The following is a 23,318-nucleotide window of genomic DNA, read 5'->3' on the forward strand; positions in this document are numbered from 1 at the left end:
TTCAGTTACAGCTACATCAATAAATTCGAGTGTTAGTAACACTTTAATTTAACATTAATAGAAATGACTGTACAAATCAATTAGAGTAGAGACAATTACGACCTGTGAGAATTGTGATCAACAAATAAGTAGTCTATCTTAATTTGGAATCGCTAGTGATGATTGCGATCAACTGAAAGTGTCAAAATATTAGTTGAGATGCCATAATTTACGAAAAGAAATAACATTACTATTATTATATGATCACAACAACATTAATGATCAGCTACGATTTCTCTCTCATTCTTCCAGATTTGATAAAAGCGGTATTTTTATGAATATCACACGCTTAATATTAACTTATGTCTTAGAGAAAAACCGGGACATTTGGTGCTTTGAACAATACACGGTTACAAATGTTATATACTTGGGACGTCTGAGAGCCCTAGAATATAAGAATTGATATATATCTAATCAAACTGTGGGTAAACTTAAATTATCATCTTAGTGTACTATGCCAAAAAAAAATAATAATCGAGAAATGATGATTTATTTTAGTATACCTACGGCATTTTGTAAATACTCAGACTGTAAGTTTAAAAATAAAATAGTCTTTCACTGGTACTATAGATCAATCCATTATGTCTTGACTAACGTAAAAATTATCTTAGATTTTACATAATTAGAAAAAATATGTAAAAAAAATAAGGTGGCGAAGAAACACAAAAACCGCACGAATGCTCAAGTAATTCAGCAGAATAGATTACGCAATTGTTATGCTAATCAAGATGGAAGAAGTTTTAATGCAGGAAATAGCTGCGCTAATTTTAGGGAATATATGGGAAATAATAGGCAGAATAATTATAATTCACAAAATAACTATGGAGGGAGTTCACATAGAGGCAGCCAAGCTAGAGGAAGAAGCAATTTTAGAAATAAAAATCTAAGTAATTTCATACGTAATTTCATACACGTCTAATATGTATTAAACTTGGCATGTTCCCTTAGCCACCAACACAAATTATGTGAACAGAGAACAGCGTGGGTTCCACAGATGATGCCAGTATAGCAGGGTTTCCCACAACATTTATTACCAGCGAGTCTAAATATTCAGGATTCGAATTCCAATGGAGCCAAAAGTTATAATCTAAATATATCTGCTCATGGCAACGGTACATATTCGGAGAAAAAGGAGTGTAAACAGTAATAATCAAAACCGTCAACAGAGTGATGAAATAATTACATGTAATGAACCGAGTGCAGAAACTAAGAATATGAAACAAGGATTGTTTCAAGCTTCTTTAAATACAGAAAATGAAACAGTGAAGTTTCCTGTAGGTGTAAATTCAAAAATAATACAAGCGATTGGTGATTCATTTTCCAGAACTAGTATTACAGAAAAGCTATTGTTATCTAGAAATATAAAGCTTATTGAAGGTCAGACTAACAGTAAGACACTAGGAGTATCTCAAAACCAGTTGTCACAAATCATTTAGCGATTACCAAGTTTTCTATTAACGAAAGGACTTTTCACCGTAAATTTCAAGTGCTGGAACATTTTAATCCAAAATGTTAGTTGGGAATGACTTCTTAATTTTTCACCAAGCTAATTTAAGTTGTGCTTAGCAAAAAATCTTTTAACTCTAACTAGACATGATTTACCACATAAGAATGCAGAAATAGACATAAATAGGGAGCATAAAGTGTAAAATTATGTCTATTTTGATTGTGGATGCAGTAACACCTAAGTATGTTGTAATAAAAAGATATGTGTTGCTAGAAGATCTAAGGTTATTATTTCGTTGAAATTAAAGCAATCATAGTCAAATAAAGAAATTATATTGGAGCCAAACTAAGAATTGCCAAAAAAATATTAGAAATTTTGATTCCTCGTGTTCTTGTCTTGAAAGACTCTCCAGCTATTGAGAGATAATAAATCTGTTAGCACATAAAATTATTTTAAATGCAAATTTAGTTTTGGGAAAAGCTGAAGATGTGCATATTGATCTTATGGATATTATTACGCCATTGGAAGATGATAATTATATAAATCAAGGATTTTAAAAGAAGGCAACGGCTTTTTGTCGCATCAAGGTTAAAAATTGGTGAAAAGTAAGTTCAAAATATCTACAGGATGTACTAGATTAGTGTTTCGAATTTACCATATCTTCACTTGGAACACTAACTGAATGAGATGCGCGAGAAAATGTCGATACAAGGTACAATTAAAGTAAGAACTTCCTACTCCACGCAAACAATATGAAACTCCGAAATAATTGGAAGCTAAAGTTCGTGAATATATGAATACACTGACATAGCAAGTTGTGGTGGAACCGTCATGTTCCCCTTTCAACTCACCAGTGTTATTTTTAATAAAACCATGAGAAAAATTGAGGAAGATAGCGGATATGAGATTACTGAATACCAAAGTCGTTCGTCGTTCTCTTGTATTTCCTACATTCATGACGTAATTTCAACTATGGCCGGTCACGTATGGTACGCAAAATTTAGACGTTTCGTCGGCATATTTTAATAGTGAATTAAGACCAGATTCACGTCCATACTTTGCCTTTCCTTTTCCGTCACTTGGGTCTCTTCAGTGTTGTGCCACACACAGGATTTTGTAAATAATAAATCTATTTTAATAGATTCGTGTCAGTGGCTTTTAGCAAACCCTCAACCTGAAAGTATAGGAATGCGGTTTGTACGTTTACAGAGATACTCAGGGCTGAATTATTGAAATTTTAGTAAGTCTTTCTAAACGCCTAAGGAAACCTGGACTCAGAATATCAATAGACAAGTCTGAATTTTTATTTCAAGAAATTTTAGGTCTTTGAAGTGAATATCTCGTTAGGGTACCAGATTTCAGACCGATTTTTAAAGTCAATGGAGAGTCCGAATCGACGAAATCCCACTCCAAAATCGACGAAAGCTGTGTGCTAGTTTTTAGGCCTCTGTAATTTTGTTAAGAATTGTTTTATGTAACTAGGTCCAAATCGTGACCTTGTTACACAGCTTACTGAAAAAGCAACTGAAATTTACATGGGAACCCGTCCACTATGAAGCGTTTGAAATTTTGAAGAAAACATTACTTGACACCCCAATGTTATCGTATTATAGGTGTGATAAACTTTTGTGCTTATGGACAGATGTTAGTAAGATAGAAATGTTTAGTACGTTAACAGTGTACAGACAAGAAATTACAAGATTGGCATCCAATATCCTATTATAGTGGGTTATTAATATCTACAGAGGAAAATACTCTATTATCGAACACGAATTATTGTTTATTCTGCTTGCAATGAAGGCATTTAAATATTGTTTGATACGAAAACCTTTGTATTTGAAAGTAGATATTTTAGCTTTGCTTTACCTTAAGATCGCAGCAAATGTGCTACCAAAGTTGCATCGTTGACGTTTGATGCTTTCTGAGTGGTTTTGCCCAGTTCTCGTACACAGTAAACTAACTAAGTGCATTAGATTTAATAAGTCATTAGGACGTAGATCTAAATTTCTAAACTTTTTTTTTGTGTAACTGCGTCTGAGCAGATAACTAAGCAACTTATATATAATCTTATATAACCAAAACTTGGGTTAGTATATTTTTGGTTTGCAACATAAAACTAGTAATCTTTATTATGCTTCACTACAATCAAATAATGATTTGATAAAAAAAAATCCGATTAGGAACAGAATAATAAAGAAAATTTTGATACATGACGACTAACGTTATAAATGTTATGGTCAGATAAAAAATAAATAAATAAAACCTAAAAAACAAAAAGTACGATAATGAAAGCGAGCAATATCTCTTAATGATGTTAATGTGTCCATAATTTAATTACAGAAATTTACTTATTTGTGTATTTTAGGGTGTTACGTGTGAAACCGACGTGAATGAGTGTTATCGATTTGCTGGAACAGATCTAGGATGTCAGAATGGAGCTACTTGCCGAAATACTCAAGGATCATACGAGTAAGTAGAGAAATGTTTAATATAGCCTGCTTTTGTTTATTATTACACCATCTCTTACGCAGACGTAACCCTTTTACGACTTACAAAATATTAATATATACCAGATTATTCATAATTCTTTGCATCGTTTCAAAAAAGCTACAAGTAAGCTACACAATGAATCTTGCGTATTCTTACATCAATAGAAAAAGAAACTCTCAAAGTTTTCTAATATTATAAATAATAATAATAATAATAATAATAATAATAATAATAATAATAATAATAATAATAATAATAATAATAATAACAATGTTAATAAACATTAATACGTACAATCGCACGTGAAAGAATTTAGGAAGAAACTTGCACATGCTGACTGTGACTATCAATTTCTTTGCATATCATTTCTTTACAGAATGTGTCTTCCGCGATTCTCTAAAAATTGTCGTTGTCCCGTCACAACAAACGGAATTTTTAATTATTCCAAAACACAAAATGACTGCTTATGTTTCTGAGCACCATAGAATCTATTTCTTTTCGGCATTACACTCAGCATTACGAGCATGGGCTTTTGTTCGAAAAAATAAAGAACTTGTAGATCCTTTTATAACAGAACCTTCCACCTTATAGTATCCTGATTGAACACGTCAAGTACAGCTTATGTCCTATTGGACTTACAGTAAGGCTTTTGTAGGGACAATGTAGGACCCATGGGATTTACATGTAAATTCCTACCCACTTTTACTTCGTTAGGAGGGAGTCGGTTCGATCTTGATGTATGTACAAAATTTTAACTGCCTAATGGGAAAAACTAGAAAATTCACAACGGAACTTAATGTGTGAAAAATTGTTGTCCATTATTAATGTAACTTTCTCACATTAATTTTCGTTAGTTGGATGGAAATTTTGGACACAACGTTGAACTCGTTCAAAGTATAATTTTGTTTATTTATTTTGGTAAATTCATTATGGAAATCCAAATACCGATATTGGAAAATATGATATTTGAATCAGATAGGGTATAACTTCTTTAAGTAATCAAACAAGGATTGCGATGAAAATAAAGGGACTCTGGAAAGGGGTGCAATTTTGCGAACATAATATCTAAACATCAATAGTTATATTAGTTTTTAGATGATCATTATGAGATCATACAACAAAATAATATTCCAGACTGAATAGTACTGTGTTTAAGCATATTATAAATATTACAGGGTTGTCGTTAAGTAGGCGCCTCTTCAAAATTGCAGATTACTTGATTTTGAGAACAGTTATTTTATTTCAGTGAAATTATTACTGATATGGATCATAAAATGGCACGATTTGTAAGCAAAATTAAAATTTCATATATATGCAGGAGCATGGTTTACGAGCTTCTGCAAACGTTTGAGAAAGAAGTTTGGTGTTATGTTGGTGAGCCCGTACCGACTAGGTCAGAGTTTGTAGTTTCATACGATAAAACTCTTCCTTAGCCCAGCCGTATACATGGATATCAGAGGAAGTGAAATCATGCTGCCACTCATGAGTCACAATGACCTAACTATGTCCTGGAAAGTGCTCGTCAAATCCAACACTGACGTCATGAGCAAAACGAGGCCGGGTATCAATTTTACACATATATGAGATCATGAAGATAGATATCCATTTTACAATCTTGGCTTACTTGGGTCGAAGAATATAAGGGTCACATTTCTCCAAGGGATTTTCACTAACTAATAAAAATGATGCGCACACTAACCCAGATTCGCACTCTCTCAAGTTCGAGTTTACTATTCTTAAAGAGGCTTTCGCTATCTATGTCTCGAAACCACTCAACACATAAGCTCATGCTTGCTAAGAATTCTGGCTCACCGTCCTTAATTCTCACGCTTCCTCGGACTCATACTCTGGCTCGAATTACACTTATAGCGCTCGTAATGTACTCAGTTACTGAGTTCGAGGAGATTGAGTCCTAAAGCTGGGATTGCAAATTGGGATATCTATGTAATGGACCTCATCCTAGATGCATCAATAAACCCTACATCATTTTCCAGCGTTATAGGAACACCATTTTGCGTTTATTGTCCTCTTATAACCTGGTTCCATGCTATATTACACCATTTTATGATCTTCAGGTTGTTTTGTGCTTTCTCGACTGTGACTCTTCATCCGTTCGTGATCAGTAAGATCAGTTGTGACAATACACAACCTCCCACATAGAATATTGCACGTAGCCAAGGGAGGGGTCCAGACCTCTCTTTGAAACCAGAAATGAAAAATATTAAGGAAAGATGAAACAAAAAGGAACGAGAAAAAGAAGAATCAGTGTTAAAAATAAAAACTACAACAAACGTTTGGTTACTCTTTTTTATGAGAAGCTTTGTGTGTAGGAAACGGGGTTGGGGGTTGCTTTTTTAAGTAATTGTTAGAGACAGAATGAGAAAGTTATTGACGTGTGTTTTACTATCTGTTCCAAATGACAAATTAAATAAGCAGTAGCCAATGATACGCAAACTTGAGCACAGCGTTGTTGGCATATGCTCTTCTCATTGTTTCTCCATTCCAGCCTTACGAAAAACGCATAAGCCGAATTACTTGCAATACATGGTGGCGAATGAATGGGATATAATGAAAAAATTATGTAGTTTGAAATTTCTAGAAAAGTTACAGAATTCTCAGAATTTCTGCTAGTAGTCAGGGAAAGTTCAAGCTGTTGAGAACATAATGACGTTCTATAATAGTGTGGACATTTTTTATCATAACTTTTCGTCTTCGCTTCTGTGCAGTATCAAACATCCCCATGCCGTAAGCGTAGGTGAACCACCGTAGGACAACTAGCGACATCTCGCCAAAAAATGGCGGCCCCGCAGCGACGATCCGCGGTGGCCCCGCTTCCGTTTTGAAAATTATGCCACCAGCGGCCCATCAGCGGTAGAGATGCGACGATACGCCAATGAACCACAAAATTAGTCCCCCAAAATATGTTAAATCGTCTATGTTCATAATTTGTTTACATTAAGGTGAGCCTGAAAAGCACTAAAAAAGTAATAAAAAGAGTATTCGGGTGAGCGCAAACCATCAACCTTAGGATTAATAAGCCCGCGTTCTTCCGACTTCTTAAGTCAATAAACAAAATAAAGAAGGCGATACAAATTGGCAGATACAGGAAAAGGTACATTATGTATATAGCACTCTCGAAGCGACAAATCGAAGGATCGCGGACCAAGATGAAGTCCTCGCTGCTATTCGGTGCTAACTCCAACACCCCGACTCTAGAGATCTCTTTCGACTCCACGAAACCCTGCCGCCATTGGCATAATAGCGGGAATCCTTCGACGCCTCGCTATATCGACGATCTACATTTACAAGCAAGTAGGCCACTAAATATTGGCGACATTTACGGCATGGGAATGTTACTTCAGAAACAGTTTTCTACTGCTCTTCTAACTTGTCATTTGGAACAGACAGTATTTGACGGAATAGTGAAACAAAAACCTATGTGGAAAGAAAGTTCTGTCAGCATTTGATTCAACAGAGAAAGGAAAGCAAATGTTGTAAAATATTTTATAAGACATTATTAGATGTACTTTTTATAATAATAGATATGTATTTTTATAATAGTTAAGGTAATAATGAAAGGAAAATTGTTATATTTGAATGAACAGAGGAAGGAACGTAGATATTGTAGAATCTTTTTCAAATACTTTTTAAAATATTCTTTTATTAGAGATTTCTTCATAGTTTATTATTAAAATACCAACATATACTCCTTTTATTTTTCTAACAAACCAATGCATGTTGCCAGTAAAATAGTTTAGATTGATTGAGCCCTGATGTGATAACCACAGTATTTCATGTCACGTCCCCTCCCCCATTACGAAATCCTGTCTAAACGAACCAATATATAATAAATGTTGCCAGTAAAATAGTTTGGAATGATCGAGCCCTGGTGTGAAACCATAGTACTTCATGTCACGGATTTCCCCCTTACGAAGTCCTGACTACGTACCTGCATTACTTGATTGAATAATGTTCTCTAACAATCTCGGTTAAACTCTGTATCAGCTCAGTATAATGTCTTCATATTCCATCAGACAGTCACAGCCTTCTACCGATAATTCTTGATAGTAAGGCAGATTTCATTTCACGTGCAATAATTTCACTTCAATGTTAGAACGGTTCCGATCGCACCGCGGATTAATCCGCTTTTCCAAGCGACTTTTAATATATTTACTTTGCTGTACTTCACGTTAATACCAATCCAACCGATCCGACGTTTTCCTCTGACTTCGATGTGAAGAAATAACATATTTTCACATGTGCTATCACCAATTTGTAATAGCAATTCTTGATAGTCCTTATATGTATTGTAGGATGGAAGGATACCACCAAGGATGTGGGGAGGGAAGGATGTGCATTTGTAATACTGAACGCGACACTTCATACCGTAAGGCCAGCCGAATCTGTTCACACAATATTAAACATTGCGTCATTTTCAGCTATCATTTGTTACTGAACGGACTACATAATCTGCGACATTAAAAACTGAAATACAGCACATTTTCTTTGGTGAAAACCCATAAATATTTCACTACAAAATTTAGAAAGTTTTCAATTAGGACTTACTTTTCTATCCTTATGTAGTTTTATCTTCAAATGAATTTTGTATACTATTAATCTGGAAAAATACAGATTATACAGCTCAGTACGTCGTGGAGATGCATTAACTAGAACTATCACCCAGGTTCTAAGGCGTAGGTAAACTCGACCGTGGATGCAGTCGAAAAAAGTAAAAATGTTTTCAGTAAAGTTATGCACAAAGAATTTTGTTTATTTACTCTACACAGTTTTAACATGGAATCTGTAGCACAAGAGGTCCTACGTACGACTCCGCAACTCCAAAGGAAGAAAAACTGAAAAGATAGCGAGAGAGCTCTATACGTGGAAAGTGCGGTAGGGAAGAGTGCAAGATAAACCTATTGTTCAGCGAGTGCCGTAATGTTTGATGATAATGTGGACACAACTCGAATCATTTCCTGTTTCTTCCGATTATACGCCGAGCTCCTCCGTGGCTAAGCGGTTAGCGTACGCGCCTTTGGCGCGGGAGACCCGGGTTCGATTCCCGGCGGGAGCTCATGTGGTTCGGATTCCACGTTAATCAGTAGGTCCACGTCTCATATAGCCTCGCTGCTGAACGGGACGTAAAACTCAAAAATCAATCAATCAATCAATCCGATTATACGCCATCAAAATTAGGGTTTGAACTGTCAAATATCTATAGAAGAATCTTTACAATTATTTAGAAAAAAATCTATAGGAAAAGTTGTTATAAACCTTTGTGTGAGACATAAGAAAATAAATGATAAAGCTGTTGATTAGTTATGTTGTGAGTATGGTATGTACTCATAATAAAGATTTGCGAACCATTTTTGTTCGTAAAACGGAAACTTACTAATACAATTTACTATATGACTGAGTGAAGAAGATAATGTTGGGATAATAAATCTTCAAGATCGAGTTAGTAGAAATAATAAATAGTCTAGTAAGAATTATATCTGTATATTGAATTAATATTTTACATTTGTGTTTCAGATGCTTGTGTAAGTCAGGATTTTACGGAATTCACTGCACACAACGAAGTGATGATTGCTCTAGTGGTTCATCCAACTTGTGTGGGCATGGAGTATGTATAAATCAACAGTGGGGAGGCCATGGGTTCACTTGTCTATGTGACCAGGTATTTTCATTTAATAAGTGATACCAGGCAGTTTAAAATGGATTATATGCTGTAGTTTTCTAAAAATAAAAGTAGTTTAATGATAGGATGACAAGAGTCAACGAACTGTAACTCATGTTTCTCTTGAAGGGAATTTAATTATATAACACTGTTCAAAAAAATTTCAAAAGTTGAATGTTGTGGTGAAACGAATACGTTTCTTCATGCTTTTTGGACTGTTGAATAGGAAAATGGCACTTAAGTTAGTTGATTAGCTCTTGGTTTCGAGATAATGGCATTATTGAGCAAAGGATCGAAGTTTTTTCTGCTATAATATAATATAAATAACTGAATATATATATTCATCTAATATACAACCTTACCTAATACCGATCAGGATTTACCTTGTGTCCAACTCAGCCACTAGGTTATCAATGTGTTTGGGTTATGTATTAAAATCTCCTTTGGCTTCAAAGAACTGTTCAAATTTCTTATTGCTTCTGCGAAATGCTAATACTTTCACAGATCGATATAGATAATTCCAGAGTTGTAACCGTAATGCCTAAATTTTGTTTCAATTTTAGAGAATCGTATATCTCTGGCAAGGTGATTAAGATCTCCTTGTGTTATGATTTGGCGTTTGATCTTCGTTATTTGAGGAAACACTGTTACTATCGTCATGGTTTATAGAAACATTTTCTGGATGTTAGGAATAGGAAATCCTTTGTCGTATGTATATCTCCATCCGTAATTGATGACCATGTTTTAATCGAAAAATCAACTGAACCGTCACCGTTGAACAATATTGAGATGCCTTTTGCTAGTATATAAAGAGTTAGACATAAAGCCAATATTAACTCCAAAATAATTAAAAGACTTGTAGTGGGATGTAACATTGATTTCTCAACATTGATTGATATCGCAATATGTAATAAGACATGCAGACCCTCCAGTAACTTAACGGGAGAGGAAATGAACAAAAAATAATAAAGTTATCAGGCATCAAAGTGAACTTGAAGCTCCAATATCACAAATATTTGCATAATAAGATTCGAGAGTGATCAGCCCATAGAAAACTGCACGAACTAATATGCTTGTCCACAAATCATTACAGTCAAGTATTGGTATCAATGGGGACTGAGATACATGATAAAATCCTTGATTTAAGTTAATTTGAGAAGGTAGCGTTGAGGTGAAGCTAAGGGCGTTAGATCAGTTACTCAAGGAAGGATCACATGTGAGATTGTCTTGTAGAATTTACCCTCAGTAGTAACGCTTCGTTATCTATCAGCGAAGGATTCCAGGCTTACTTGTGTGTGTGAGACAGCAAAAAAGAAGTAACGTTCCTGTTTCTTATGTACATTGACAGCTGTCAATAACTTCAAATGCATCTTGTAGTCAGTGTCAGAAGAACCTCTTTATTGACACGGTGCAACAAAACTGTTCAGTCTCAGAAATGTCTGTCATAATTCTAATCGGCGTTCGATTTATCATGTGGTTGTTTCTATAAGACATGTCGGACAAGTCTCAATGGACTCGGTGAATAAACTGTACTTATGCTGCCTTGAGTCATACTTTTGAACATACAGTATGTTTTATAAAGCCCGAAGTAATGATGCACAAAGTTAAAGACTTGTAAATTAAAACCTGTATTTGTAGCCATGGAAGTTGCTAGCACCTTTCAGTGATCACACGACTCCGATCGAAGAGTAACAATTACGCATTTGGAACTCTTATTAGATTCAAATCTGTATTCCTCTGATATGACGCTGAACGTAGTAATATTGTGGAACTCGATTGACAACACTTTGATTCTTCAGAATCTTTGGTTACGTCTTCGACGCACAACTAGATCTCATAATCTTGATTGTTAGCTTTCCTACATAAATTAGTTTGATGTCACATGCACTGCCTCTTTTTAAGACTTTCATATTAGACCAATGTTGCAGTTGGTCGAATACATTTGAAAGTGTTTATGAGTCCGCACATTCATATAATTTTCCCATAATCCAAAGTGATAACTACAAAGTAAGCAACGTATTATAACTGAGTATATATAACATATATTTAACTGTCCCTAACAATAACTGAAAAATGAATCATTCCTTCGTATGAACAATGAAATTATTTAAATGTGGACATTATGGTTAAATCGAGAGGCTAACAGCTTTAATATCCTCTTTTTTTCGTATTATACTTTTTTCTGTTGACATTGTTACGTATTCAGTAGATCCTTAGCCATATATATTAGATATACTATACAAGTATAACTTAGTTTTAATACCTATATTTACGATATATTTTCTGTCAACATATTTAGGGTTGGACGAAGAATGGCAGCTCTCCAGCATGCATAGTGGATGTTAACGAATGTTCAACCGCTAGCTTTCCTTGCTCACGGAATCCATCCGTGCAGTGTATTAATACTCCTGGGTCCTTTCATTGTGGACCTTGTCCTCAAGGTATTACTTTAACAATACTAACTTGTTAAATAAATACGACATAATTGATCATTATTTTCTTCTTATTGATTACTATATTATTGTAATTTAAACTTAAAAAATAATGTATTATATTTAACATGCTTAAAGTGCAAAACAATATACCTTTAAAAATAAAACACTTTGTCCCTTGACAGAGGGTGTTACGGAAATTATGAGATTTGTTATTTCGATTTTAGAGTGATCGTAAATACTAGATTTTTTCATAATGAATTAATGTTATCATTAGAAGAGTGGGTGAAGTTACTGATTGAGAGGGGGAGAACTATATGTTGATAGATCCGAAATTAAAGTAAAATGTCTACATAGATAATGTGAAGTTGTACTGTATCTTTTTCACTGTTGCAGCTTTTTATGGCTAGAAAATTCAGCTGGATGCAGATTATATCTATTGTAATATGTATTAGACTTTTCAAGACTACGTAAATTTGTTCGCTGATAAATCAATATAACTTCACTTTGCAGCCATAATTTGTAGCTGTTACGCTTTAAAATAGAACCGAGAGACCATATAGCTATCATTTATATTGACAGAAGAAATAACTCTGGGACATTCTCTACCTATAATTAGAAAGCTGTTTCAAGACTGAGCGAAGATGAAACAAAGTTTTTAATTTATGAGACATTTGGTGTGTAAATATGTACTACGGATATGTTCACAGACAAAAACATTCATTATCTTTGCGACTACAAAACCATATGGCCACTACAAAATTTTATGTCAAAACTTAGAACTTAGGAAGATTACACTTGGGTTTTATTCGCAGTTGTATAGGCGGAAAATATCCATCATAAAAGAAATACTTCAGACAATGTCTGGATGCGGACAACATCCGGGCAATTCAATTGAAACAGAACACATATTTGCTAAATTGTTCATACATTCTTGTATTCCCCTAATGGGAAAACTTTACAAACAGTAAGGTGCTAGTCAGATGTCTGGCGCACATTCATCCTTCATCTCTATGTCATGTGCAAGCAAACTTCGCAAGTCTAAAATTCCCTAGTTTAAAGTTTATTTTAACTCATGACTAACATGAACCGAACAATATTTTAAGACACATGTTCGAATTTTTTGTGAAGTAAATCTACCCAGCGTCTTCCATGGATATAATCGATTAAAAGTAATTAGTTTATATTTAATTGCTTAGAAGATCGACATTTTCCAAAATGGCGTCGAGTGTTGATGTTAATGATTACACGAATTATCTTCTGGCAACTTTCCGACCTTCAATGAACACATAACAAGGTGCAAATTTTTATGGTATAACCGGAAATGCAGGATACTTACACGTACTTACCCCATTATAATCAATTCTATTAGAATTTACAATTTTCTTGTACTATATTGCTGATATATGCAAAGTATATGAGATTTCGTAAACATGCATGTTTAATATTTGACTGGCTGATTCGCTGTCTTTGCGAACTATTTAAAGAGACATTATTCATAACTCTTTTGAAACACCCTTTTGAAAAATTCTAATAGTTACTATCTGCCCGCTTTGTTTGACGAAATTAAATGAGATGAACAAATTAATTTTAATATTTTACCATTCGGTCGGAAACAAATAACTTCATATAGGTTTCAACTCTAAAATGTCAGGGTTTCATACAAGTTAACTGCATGTTGATCATGATTCAAGCATTTGTGCATCTGATTATTATAGTATTCCTTCCAAAATTAGAAATACTGTATTAATTTTATTTTTAAAATGTCTGATGTGGTAGGAGAAGAAAACTATTTCAATCTACGTGTACTTAGGTGGAAATATACCAAAGGTTTTGGAGCTGTTAAATTTTTATACCATATAAAGAAGTTAAACTACATGTTATCGTTTAGTAAAGTTTGTTTGCTATCTAACTTTTAAACTCCTTCAATTTTAGGATATACAGGCAATGGCTATTATTGTGATGATATTGATGAATGCTCATTGAACAATGGAGGATGTAGTATGAATCCATTAGTACAATGCACAAACACTCAGGTATGAATATATAACCGCTTGAACTCTCTGATAATATTAAGTAATATTTATGAATATTTTACTTTACAAGAAATTAAATTCAAAATTTCGAGAGAATGTCACGAGAAAATTCTGTATATTCCGTTAACTCAATATACTACCTTGATCAAAAAGTTCCCGGAATTCACTCACAAAATTAAAAGCACAAGTTTAATCCTGAAAATTGATGTTGTCCCTTTCGAAGTAATCCCATCGACTGCAACGCACTTATGCCAGCGCTTGATCCAGTTCTCAAAACATTTGTGGTACTAGATTTTCGGTATGTCCATCAGAGCTGTCTTCAATTTTCGTATTATATCCTCTCGGTTGCTAAAACGTGTTCCCTGTAATGGTTTCATGAGTCGATCAAACTTAAAAATGTCGCATGAGCTAAATTCGGGGAATTCGGTGGCTGCGAAATGGTATTCGTTAAGTTTTTGGTGAGAAACTCGCGCATAATGATAATGTTGGTTGATGCTCCATTGTCATGGTGCAAAATCTACGAGTTGTTTTTCCAGAGATTTTTTTTCTCTTAGGCGGAATGCTTCACAAAAATGCTTCATAACGCCCAAATCAAACTTCTTGTTGACTGTATGACTTTTTGGTAGAAATACATGATGTACAACACCGTTGTAATCCATGAAAAGCGTGAGCATCACCTTTTTCGACTGAAAACGATGTGTGTTTTTCTGTCTTGGCTCATTGGATGCTCGCCACTGGTAAATCGCTGTTTTGTTTAGAGCGCGTCACTGCTGAAATACTTTCCCAACATTGCCAGGATCTTTGCACCATTGGATCCGGTTTTAGCTCAAAATTTAATACATAGTCGTTGTTGCAAAATTACCTCCATTGCGAAAATCGAAACATGCATTCAAAGAGAAATACTCAATACTGCGTCATTTACACAAATGGCAAAGTTGGATGTTCAAATTGGTAAGGAATATCGCTGACAGTTCTGGCAACCCACAGAAAAAGAAAAGGTCAAATCAGTTAGCTGAGAGCATCACACGATAGTGATTTCGTAAACTTTTTGATCAAGGTAGTATTTCATTACCAATGTGTCCTTTCCTCAGAGAAATAGTACTCTCTACAAATATCGTTCATCTCTGATCAGCTATTCGTTTTATCTTTATTGAAAGTATACCTGGTATACAGGGCATTATAAGAAAATTAATTTTCGGAAGGACAGTATTTCGGCACGTAAGAATAAAGAAGTGAAAGTAGTTGGGGGACGCTCATGTTTACTACTGAAAAATGTTAATAACCGAGGGAATTTACAATAATTGAATCCCAATGTAAATCAGAGGAAGAAACTTGACACTATGAAAGTGAATCTGCTCATGATGCATCTCTTTTACTTTCAGTCGAAACTAGGGATGGGCAAAACCGATTTTTTATATAAAAAACGGAAACCGTTGCTGCAAAAACCGAAATCCGAAAAACCGACATTTCAGTTTTCTGTAAAAACCGGTTTATTTTCCACCGGAACCGGTTTCGGCTTTCTCCAAAACCGGTTCAGTTTTTACCAAAACTGGTTTCGGTTTCTCACTAGAGTTTCGTTGTTCTCAGAAAACCCATTCCGTTCACAACAAAAGCAGTTTTGTTTTCAAACATATTGGTTTCTAAGCATATCAGTTTCGATTTACACTTCCTTTTTATGAGAATTTCCAACGAAACACTATTCTGGTCAGAAATAGAACTAGTTTTGGAAAAACTGAAACCTTTTTCGATGAAAAACTGAACCAGTTTTGGAGAAAACCGAAACTGTTTTTTTGGAAAACTGGAACCGGTCTTGAAGAAAACCGAAACCGGATCCGGTGAAGATTCGAACCGGTTTTGGGGAAAACTAAAACCGGTTTCGGAGAAAACTAAAATCGGTTTCGGTTTTCCTAAAATCTGGAAACCGAGAAACCGGATTTTGTGCCCACCACTAGTCGAAACATCTTTTTCAAGTGACTTTATCAATTAATCTTTTGTTTTTGGCTTTATGTTTGGATAAACTGAACTCCTCTCAAGAAATGCCCAAAGAGATACGTGAATTATTATTGTAACTTCATATATTATTCTTCACATTATCAAGCAAACCTATGAAACTAAGTTCAAGAAAGGAAAGAAATACAAATAAATGTTACCAAGCTCCTATTTCTTATTCACTTTCCAGATGGAAAACCGTCTACTGATTGAACAGTCTTTTATCTATGGCTCATAAGGTATTTTGAGATGAAATACATTTAAAATAAAGACATGTTAGCATGAGTAAAATATATTTCTTACTTTATAACTTCTCTTTAATAACAAAATTAATTCAAATTTTTAAAAGATAGGTTAGGTCACATCTTCATATCATGACAATTTCGAGAGAAGTTCTTAAGTATTATACTTATATGCGGTAAATCATTCTAGGGATCTAGAATGTGCGGTCCGTGTCCACCGGGATATAGTGGAAATGGAATTGCCTGTATTTATATGGGACCATGCTCTGTCAACAATGGAGGATGTAATCAGATTGCTCAGTGTATACAAAATCTTGGTAAGCATTTTTTATTATGGTTGTTATTAGTCTCTATTATAAGAAGATTATCAATCAATAATATTATAAGACTGTTGAGGCGTGATTATTACTTTACAAGTACTTCCGTCTACATTGGTATCAGGAACTTCCTTCTTCAAGGTCCAGGTGTAATCAGCCAACACAGAATTTGCGCTTGACATGATAACCCTTTTAAATGTTCTCAATGTTCTTTTAGTGATTATATTTTATAACTATTATTTAATGAATATACAGGATTTCAGTCTCATATTAAGTAGCTTTAACTTATGATATTTGATAGTCTCATTAGAGTAAACATGAACTGATTGGGAAGCAGAAGCAAGGATAGAAACGAAGGAGAAAGAAAAAGGAAAATTGTCTTTACAGAATCTCTGAATAGAGAATTAACAAAGAAAACTAGTCACATGGGGTGTTCTATGCTCTTCTTTTCAGCAACTTCTGCTACTAATGACAATCAGTTTCTAAAATGAAACAAATTTAGTATAACTGCATTACATTCTAATAAAAATGACTCACTATTAGTTGATCACACGTTCCATACTGGAACCTTACCTATAAGCGGATTCATGTTATAACTTCGCTTGACTCTTGATGCTTAAGCCATAAAAAATGAGTAGAAATAGTTTTCTTTGGGAATTGATCACATTCAGTCTTGTATGTGAAGACTATGTGGAGCAAGCACTATACTAGTGTTCGTTACATGCATGGCCAAGTACCTACCACAGAACAATCTCATTGTAAATCGTAAACATGTGCTATCTTCGTAAGCAATGAAAATAACTTACCGGAAAGTAAACTTGCAAATTAGAAACTACCAAAGCAGAAAGACGATTCTCTGTATAGTACAAAAACATGTCAATCAGTGAGTAACACATTCCTAATAGTGCATAATCAAGCCAATAGGTATGGCAATATACTCTACATGCGAGCCTGACACCAATAGATGTTGTTATCATGCACGCAATTTCCTGATTGGACTTGAAAACTGTATTGCCTCAATTTAATTATTTCAAAATAGGACAAGGCTCGTAACCGAATTTAGAAGCATTAATATGTCTTTGCACTGCAATATATTGAAGTGATTTAATTGCAACTTAAATTGTATTGTTTCAGTTTAATTATTTGAATACAGATAATGGGGATGCTAAACACGAACGAACTTCGTTAGAACAGGTAAACAATTACAGCTTTTAATTGAGCACGCCTTTAAGCTATAGTGTACAGACGTAACAATTAATTTGCTAAGATGAAAATCAATTAAATGTAATTAGCTCATAGTCTGGTATGCTCTTCAAATCCGGCATAATATAACTTTTGATTACTGTTGCGAGTATCAACATGTGTTAAGATAATCGATGTTGTTGTCTACCCCAGACAGTTGTCAAAAAGAGAAAAGGACCAATGAATGAGTATATCGAAAAAAGTGGTACTTAGTTACCTGCAATTCAGGAACCATTATATAGGCATATTAATAATCCAAACATCATCTTACTGAGATAAGCATTTAATGCAATCAATGGTGCATCTAGCGTTAACAGCGGCTTGGGCAATCCGTCAATTTGCGCCCCTACTTTGCTTCCCTATCAATCACACCAACCTTCATATTATTTTCCTCATTTTAGTTTCTTATTTCAATTGTATCGTTTCATTCCTATTTCTTTGTTAAATATGATTGTAATTTGACTTTCAAGAACAATCCAAACTTGATTATTCGAAATATTTTTATTTAGTTTATCGCAGTCATTTTCAAGATCTAAAAATCTAAAAAGATTCAAGAAGCTTATGTAACTTATGTAACTATTGAGTGTCATTATCTTATTTTCTATGTGCGTATAAATTATGCTATTATTTTTATTTTCTCAACTCGGCAAATTTGCCTAATGTTCTCAAAAGGTCGCTTTTCAAACTTGTTTCCTCTCAATGCTTTGTAGTGCAGTATCCTGGTCCCATGGTCGCTCATAAGTGCGAAAAAATTTGTTTTAATTATATGGTCTTTCATAGCTAGTAAATATAAATAACAATGGTTAGCAATAATTTTAGTGTTCTGCAGGCTGCAGAGTATAACTTAAATCTTCATGCTGCGAGATGAACGGGATGTTGGAATGTTTGCAGCGCGAGTTGAGAGTAACATACTGAAATCAAAAATTTCTTCATGCAACTGCTATGAATCAATATTACTTCTGTAGGTTTCTCCCAGGCTTCTGCAATTGCTTTCTAAGTGTTACTATCAACATTGTAACACAGTGTATTGACGTTCGGAACAGGCGCGTGTCCAGAAATTTTCAATGGGGGGAAAACTGAATACAACATAGGCCTATTTTTTGTGTGTTGAACATGAATCTAGATATGTAATTATGGCTATTACCCCCATATATATATATATATATATATATATATATATATATATATATATATATATATATATACAGAAAATAAGTGTCATCAACGTCGTAACAATATACAGTACTCAGTAAAAATAAATGAAATGAAATCTTTAAGGTTTACGTTCCACAATTAGGCTAAAAGAGACGTTAATGATGAGAAATGAATGAAATGACGTAATGACGAATATAGAAGAAAACGGAAGAAACCCGAGGAAACTACGCACATGGTGTTTGTTCGCCACAAAGTTCACTTGGCGCGAGCTGGGATCGAACTAGGAACCCCACGTATCAGAGGTGAACACTCTACCACTGAGCCATCACTTCATGATAGTTCATTCTATATGTATGTCTTTTATTCCTTTTGCAACATATGCATATGCTAATTTCGAACTTAACCACCTCTTGTTAGTGAGCTGCAAGTGTTTACTTCGCAACAAAAGGTGATTTGCGAAACTCTTAAGGGAATCCGTAGCTCCGCTAATTCTTGAAAAGCTATTGGACGCTCATAATGTGCCATTAGTTGAGATGGTTAGCTGCAACTTCAGAATGTTCCGTAATAACTGAAAATCTCAATTGAAAACAGGCGCCAATACGTCCATCGGATTTTCGAAAACAAACATGATAAGTAACTACAACAATTTCTTGAATTCCTGTTCACTGTTTACTTCATTCTTCATCGCCCTTTCATCAGAGTGGAATTCTGATGATTGACTTCCCAGAATAAATTCTGGAAGTGTATGCTTCCGTTCTGAGTTTCTGACCACTAATACAGCACACCTGTCTCCCATATTGGAAATATGAAATAGTTAAGAAAGATAACAACAATGTGGTATTTTACATGGTCAAAATATACAGATAATTTTTTCATTAGCATCATAGAACAAACACTGTTCAAATGAGGCCAAGTTCTAAGATAGATAGGTAGCCTACTTAAAAAATAATAATTAATCCGTGTCTTATGAGAAAATACAGAGTTAAGGAAAATGAAACCAAGACAAAGAGGTGCTCAAGTTAACAGGTTTTACTGTAATTTCATGCATATGCCAATGAAATAAAACAAAAGTACTTACATAAGTTTCTTTTGATGTCGGCTATCGGTTGAGGCAGCAAATACACCGAGACTTGTAAGCAAATGTAGTCCAGAAAGCAAGAAGAGAACTTATTTTGTCTCCTCTTCATATGAACACTTTAGCGACATTAACGTTTACACAGCCATAGTAGGAAAGGAGTCTATTTATGACCATTTTAATGAACTTTTTCCAAATGAAGGACTAATTAAGCCATATTTACTGGCCCGTATGGCCATATTTTGATAAAAAAAAAGGCATATTTTAGCATATGATGATGTAAAACTAGGTTATTTTTAAATGTTTGCATATTAATTAGGTAAAACTAGATGCATTTTAATGATATGCATGAAAACTAGAGCATTTGTTAAAATTAGAGCATAAAGGATTGGTTACTTTAATGATATGCATGTAAAACTAGAGCATTTTAAGTGGGCGTGGCATTTTGATCAGAGCATATTTTTTAATTATTCATACCATGCTAATGTATGCAAATTACCTGAATTGTGAATAATATTAATTTTGTTAACCCTTTAATTATTTTTAATTGACCGGGGGTATTATATTTCACGATATTAAATACTATAATACATGTATTATCTGTCAGGAAAGTAAATGTACACCTATTTTTTGAGTCTGGCATTCCTGCGCTCCATCCGTGGAGAGTATGAGAATTAAATCAATCAAATGTTTACTGAGGGGCAAAAAGAAAAGTTTAACCTGAATGAGACATTGCAGAGGGACACAAGCTGTGAATACAAACAGTGCATAGTGTAAATAAAAGACGACACCAAAAGAGAAAGCCAGAAGCAGCTTTTAAACTTAGAAAAAAGAGTAAAAATTGTTGAAGTGGGAACATAAAACACAAATACAACAAATATGCCGACAACTAAACATTCACAATGCCACGATCTTGGTGTAGTGGTTAAGGTGCTGGCTTACAAATGAAAAGGACGCGAGTTCGAATCTCCGTCAAGGACGTTTTTAAAAATTTTTGTTAATAATACATACAGCTCACGAAAGATGGTAAAAGAGGTCGTTTTTAGTCTTTCGTAGTAATTATCATTGGTAACGTTTAGTACTGATAATACTTTTTGTCTTTGCGTATTGCTTTTATTCTCTTCTTAATTTTGAAAGAGAAGAATATCCGAAACAAATGCCACCAAAGTTCCTCATATTTTGAATGTAAACGCCATTTTCAATTAGTAAAGAATAAAGATAGAACGTTCCGATGTAGCTGCAAAAAGTAAAAAGAAAAACATGGAAGTGGATTGTTCGAATCCATACTCATGGTTATTAAAACTACAATTTCTACATGCTTTACACCTCCCGACCACGTTCCTACGTTAGCAAATAAGAGGTTTGTGTTTAGGTTAGGCTGGTCAATACGTTTTGCAAAGGGGCCCGGTTTAGCTCTGACGCACCACAGGTGCGAGCAGGGAGCAAAACACCATTTCTCTCTCCCTCTGTGTGTCTATATATCTATCTATCTGTATATATATAACGCTATTTGTGAATGCCATAACCACCCTAATTTTCAGCGGATTGAGACGAAACTTGGCACAAACATTAATTGTTGAAATATCTTGATGAGTTCGTTAACCAGAATAATCATATGAAAATGTTCAAACTGGCGGCCCTTCAAACTCTTAAAAACTTCCAAGGGAATCAAATTTCGAACATAAATAGGTATTCAGAAAGTTTGAATAACCTTTCCTCTTTTACTGAGATATTTGTGTGTAGGGACTTATTGAAATTTTGGACCCGATTAATCTCATAAACAAGGTTCACGCCCTTTCGCTACGGTCAGACATTTTTTTTTTGCAGGAGGGGGTTATTTTCATATCGGAACAAAATGATTGTTAGTGATGATATGAAATTACACATTGAAAGTGAAGTAACTTGTGAAACGTGTTATTTGAAAGAATAATATAATAAACGTGCTTTCCCCTAACACAGAGAACTGTAAATAATATATTTCGAGTTCGGGAGCGTGAATGGCGAGGAGTGTTATTTGATTTGCTTTTTAGTAACACATTGCATTGCAAATAAAGTTAGGCAATATTAGTGGTAAGCAAATTATTATTATTATTATTATTAATATAATAATAATAATAATAATAATAATAATAATAATAATAATAATAATAATAATAAAATAATAATAGGTGTTGTTTGTGGCAAGGCAATATCTTCCTCAAATTCTTCTTCAAACGTAATAATTGTAACGCCATATATCCCTTACAAACAAAATATTAGCAATTTATATCGAGAGAACGGCAAATTGTAGAGTGATGGAAGCGACGTCGGACAGTATGCACTCATAGTAATCAGAAAAATAAGCGATTTCAATGCAAAATGAACGAAGAGTCATTGTCATGGGTAGTCATGGAGCCACGGCAGAGCCCTCTTTAGGCAAAATGTCGATAACTTATATCGAGAGAACAGTAGGTGATAGTGAGATGGGACCAACTTTGGACACTGTGGACCCATAAGGCGCATCGAAAAAAATTAGAAAGGGGGGGGGGCGCCAGCCCGCCTTACTTATTTCCACATAATAATATAAAATTATATTGTCGAAATACACACATGAGTTAGCTCGTAATATTTGATAGTATTATTTTTATTATTATTATTATTACTATTATTATTATTATTATTATTATTATTATTATTATTATTATTATTATTATTATCGACAGCGTCTTTTCATTACGTGTGCATGTTTGACATGAAGCCAAAGGGAAGATCCATCATTCGTAGAAAGAATAAGAATAGTCAGTTACTTTAACTGTGAACGACAGCGAAAAATACGAAAAGAGTGATTAGCTGTAGCGAAAAGAAACAATACTTTCTCTCAAATGGATAAAAAACCAAGCCGAGATAGATTCGAACTCGCATGGACGGCGTGAAAAGTCAGTGCTTTGTCAACTTTTTTTTAACTGACTCACCGAACGTGTTTCAGTAACTTACTTATTGCTAATTTTACTTGCTTCACTCGTTCAACTTGCTTTTTCTAATAACTTATAACGACAGAGACACGAACACAGAAACATAAGGAACAGTTAAAAATCATAGATGCCCTCCCGCAGGGAATCGAACTCGGGACACCAGACACCATAGTCGCACGTGCTAGCCACTAGACCAGAGGGGAGAGCACTGCTCATTCTCTGTGTC

General features: G+C 34.3%; 1 protein-coding gene across 1 annotated transcript in view; it reads left to right on the forward strand.

Moving 5' to 3' along the window:
- The window catches only part of LOC145683884 (cubilin-like), a 1,291,374-nt gene that overhangs the window by 139,316 nt on the left and 1,128,740 nt on the right, over positions 1-23,318 (forward strand). Inside the window, exons 7-11 of the mRNA XM_081755522.1 lie at positions 3,852-3,955; positions 9,509-9,653; positions 11,953-12,094; positions 14,021-14,121; positions 16,543-16,669. Coding sequence (XP_081611648.1) covers positions 3,852-3,955; positions 9,509-9,653; positions 11,953-12,094; positions 14,021-14,121; positions 16,543-16,669 — 619 coding nt within the window. The remainder of the gene's footprint in view (positions 1-3,851; positions 3,956-9,508; positions 9,654-11,952; positions 12,095-14,020; positions 14,122-16,542; positions 16,670-23,318) is intronic.

Source organism: Thermobia domestica, chromosome 4 (genome assembly GCF_964235325.1).
Source record: "Thermobia domestica chromosome 4, izTheDome1.hap1.1, whole genome shotgun sequence".
Taxonomy (NCBI): domain Eukaryota; kingdom Metazoa; phylum Arthropoda; class Insecta; order Zygentoma; family Lepismatidae; genus Thermobia; species Thermobia domestica.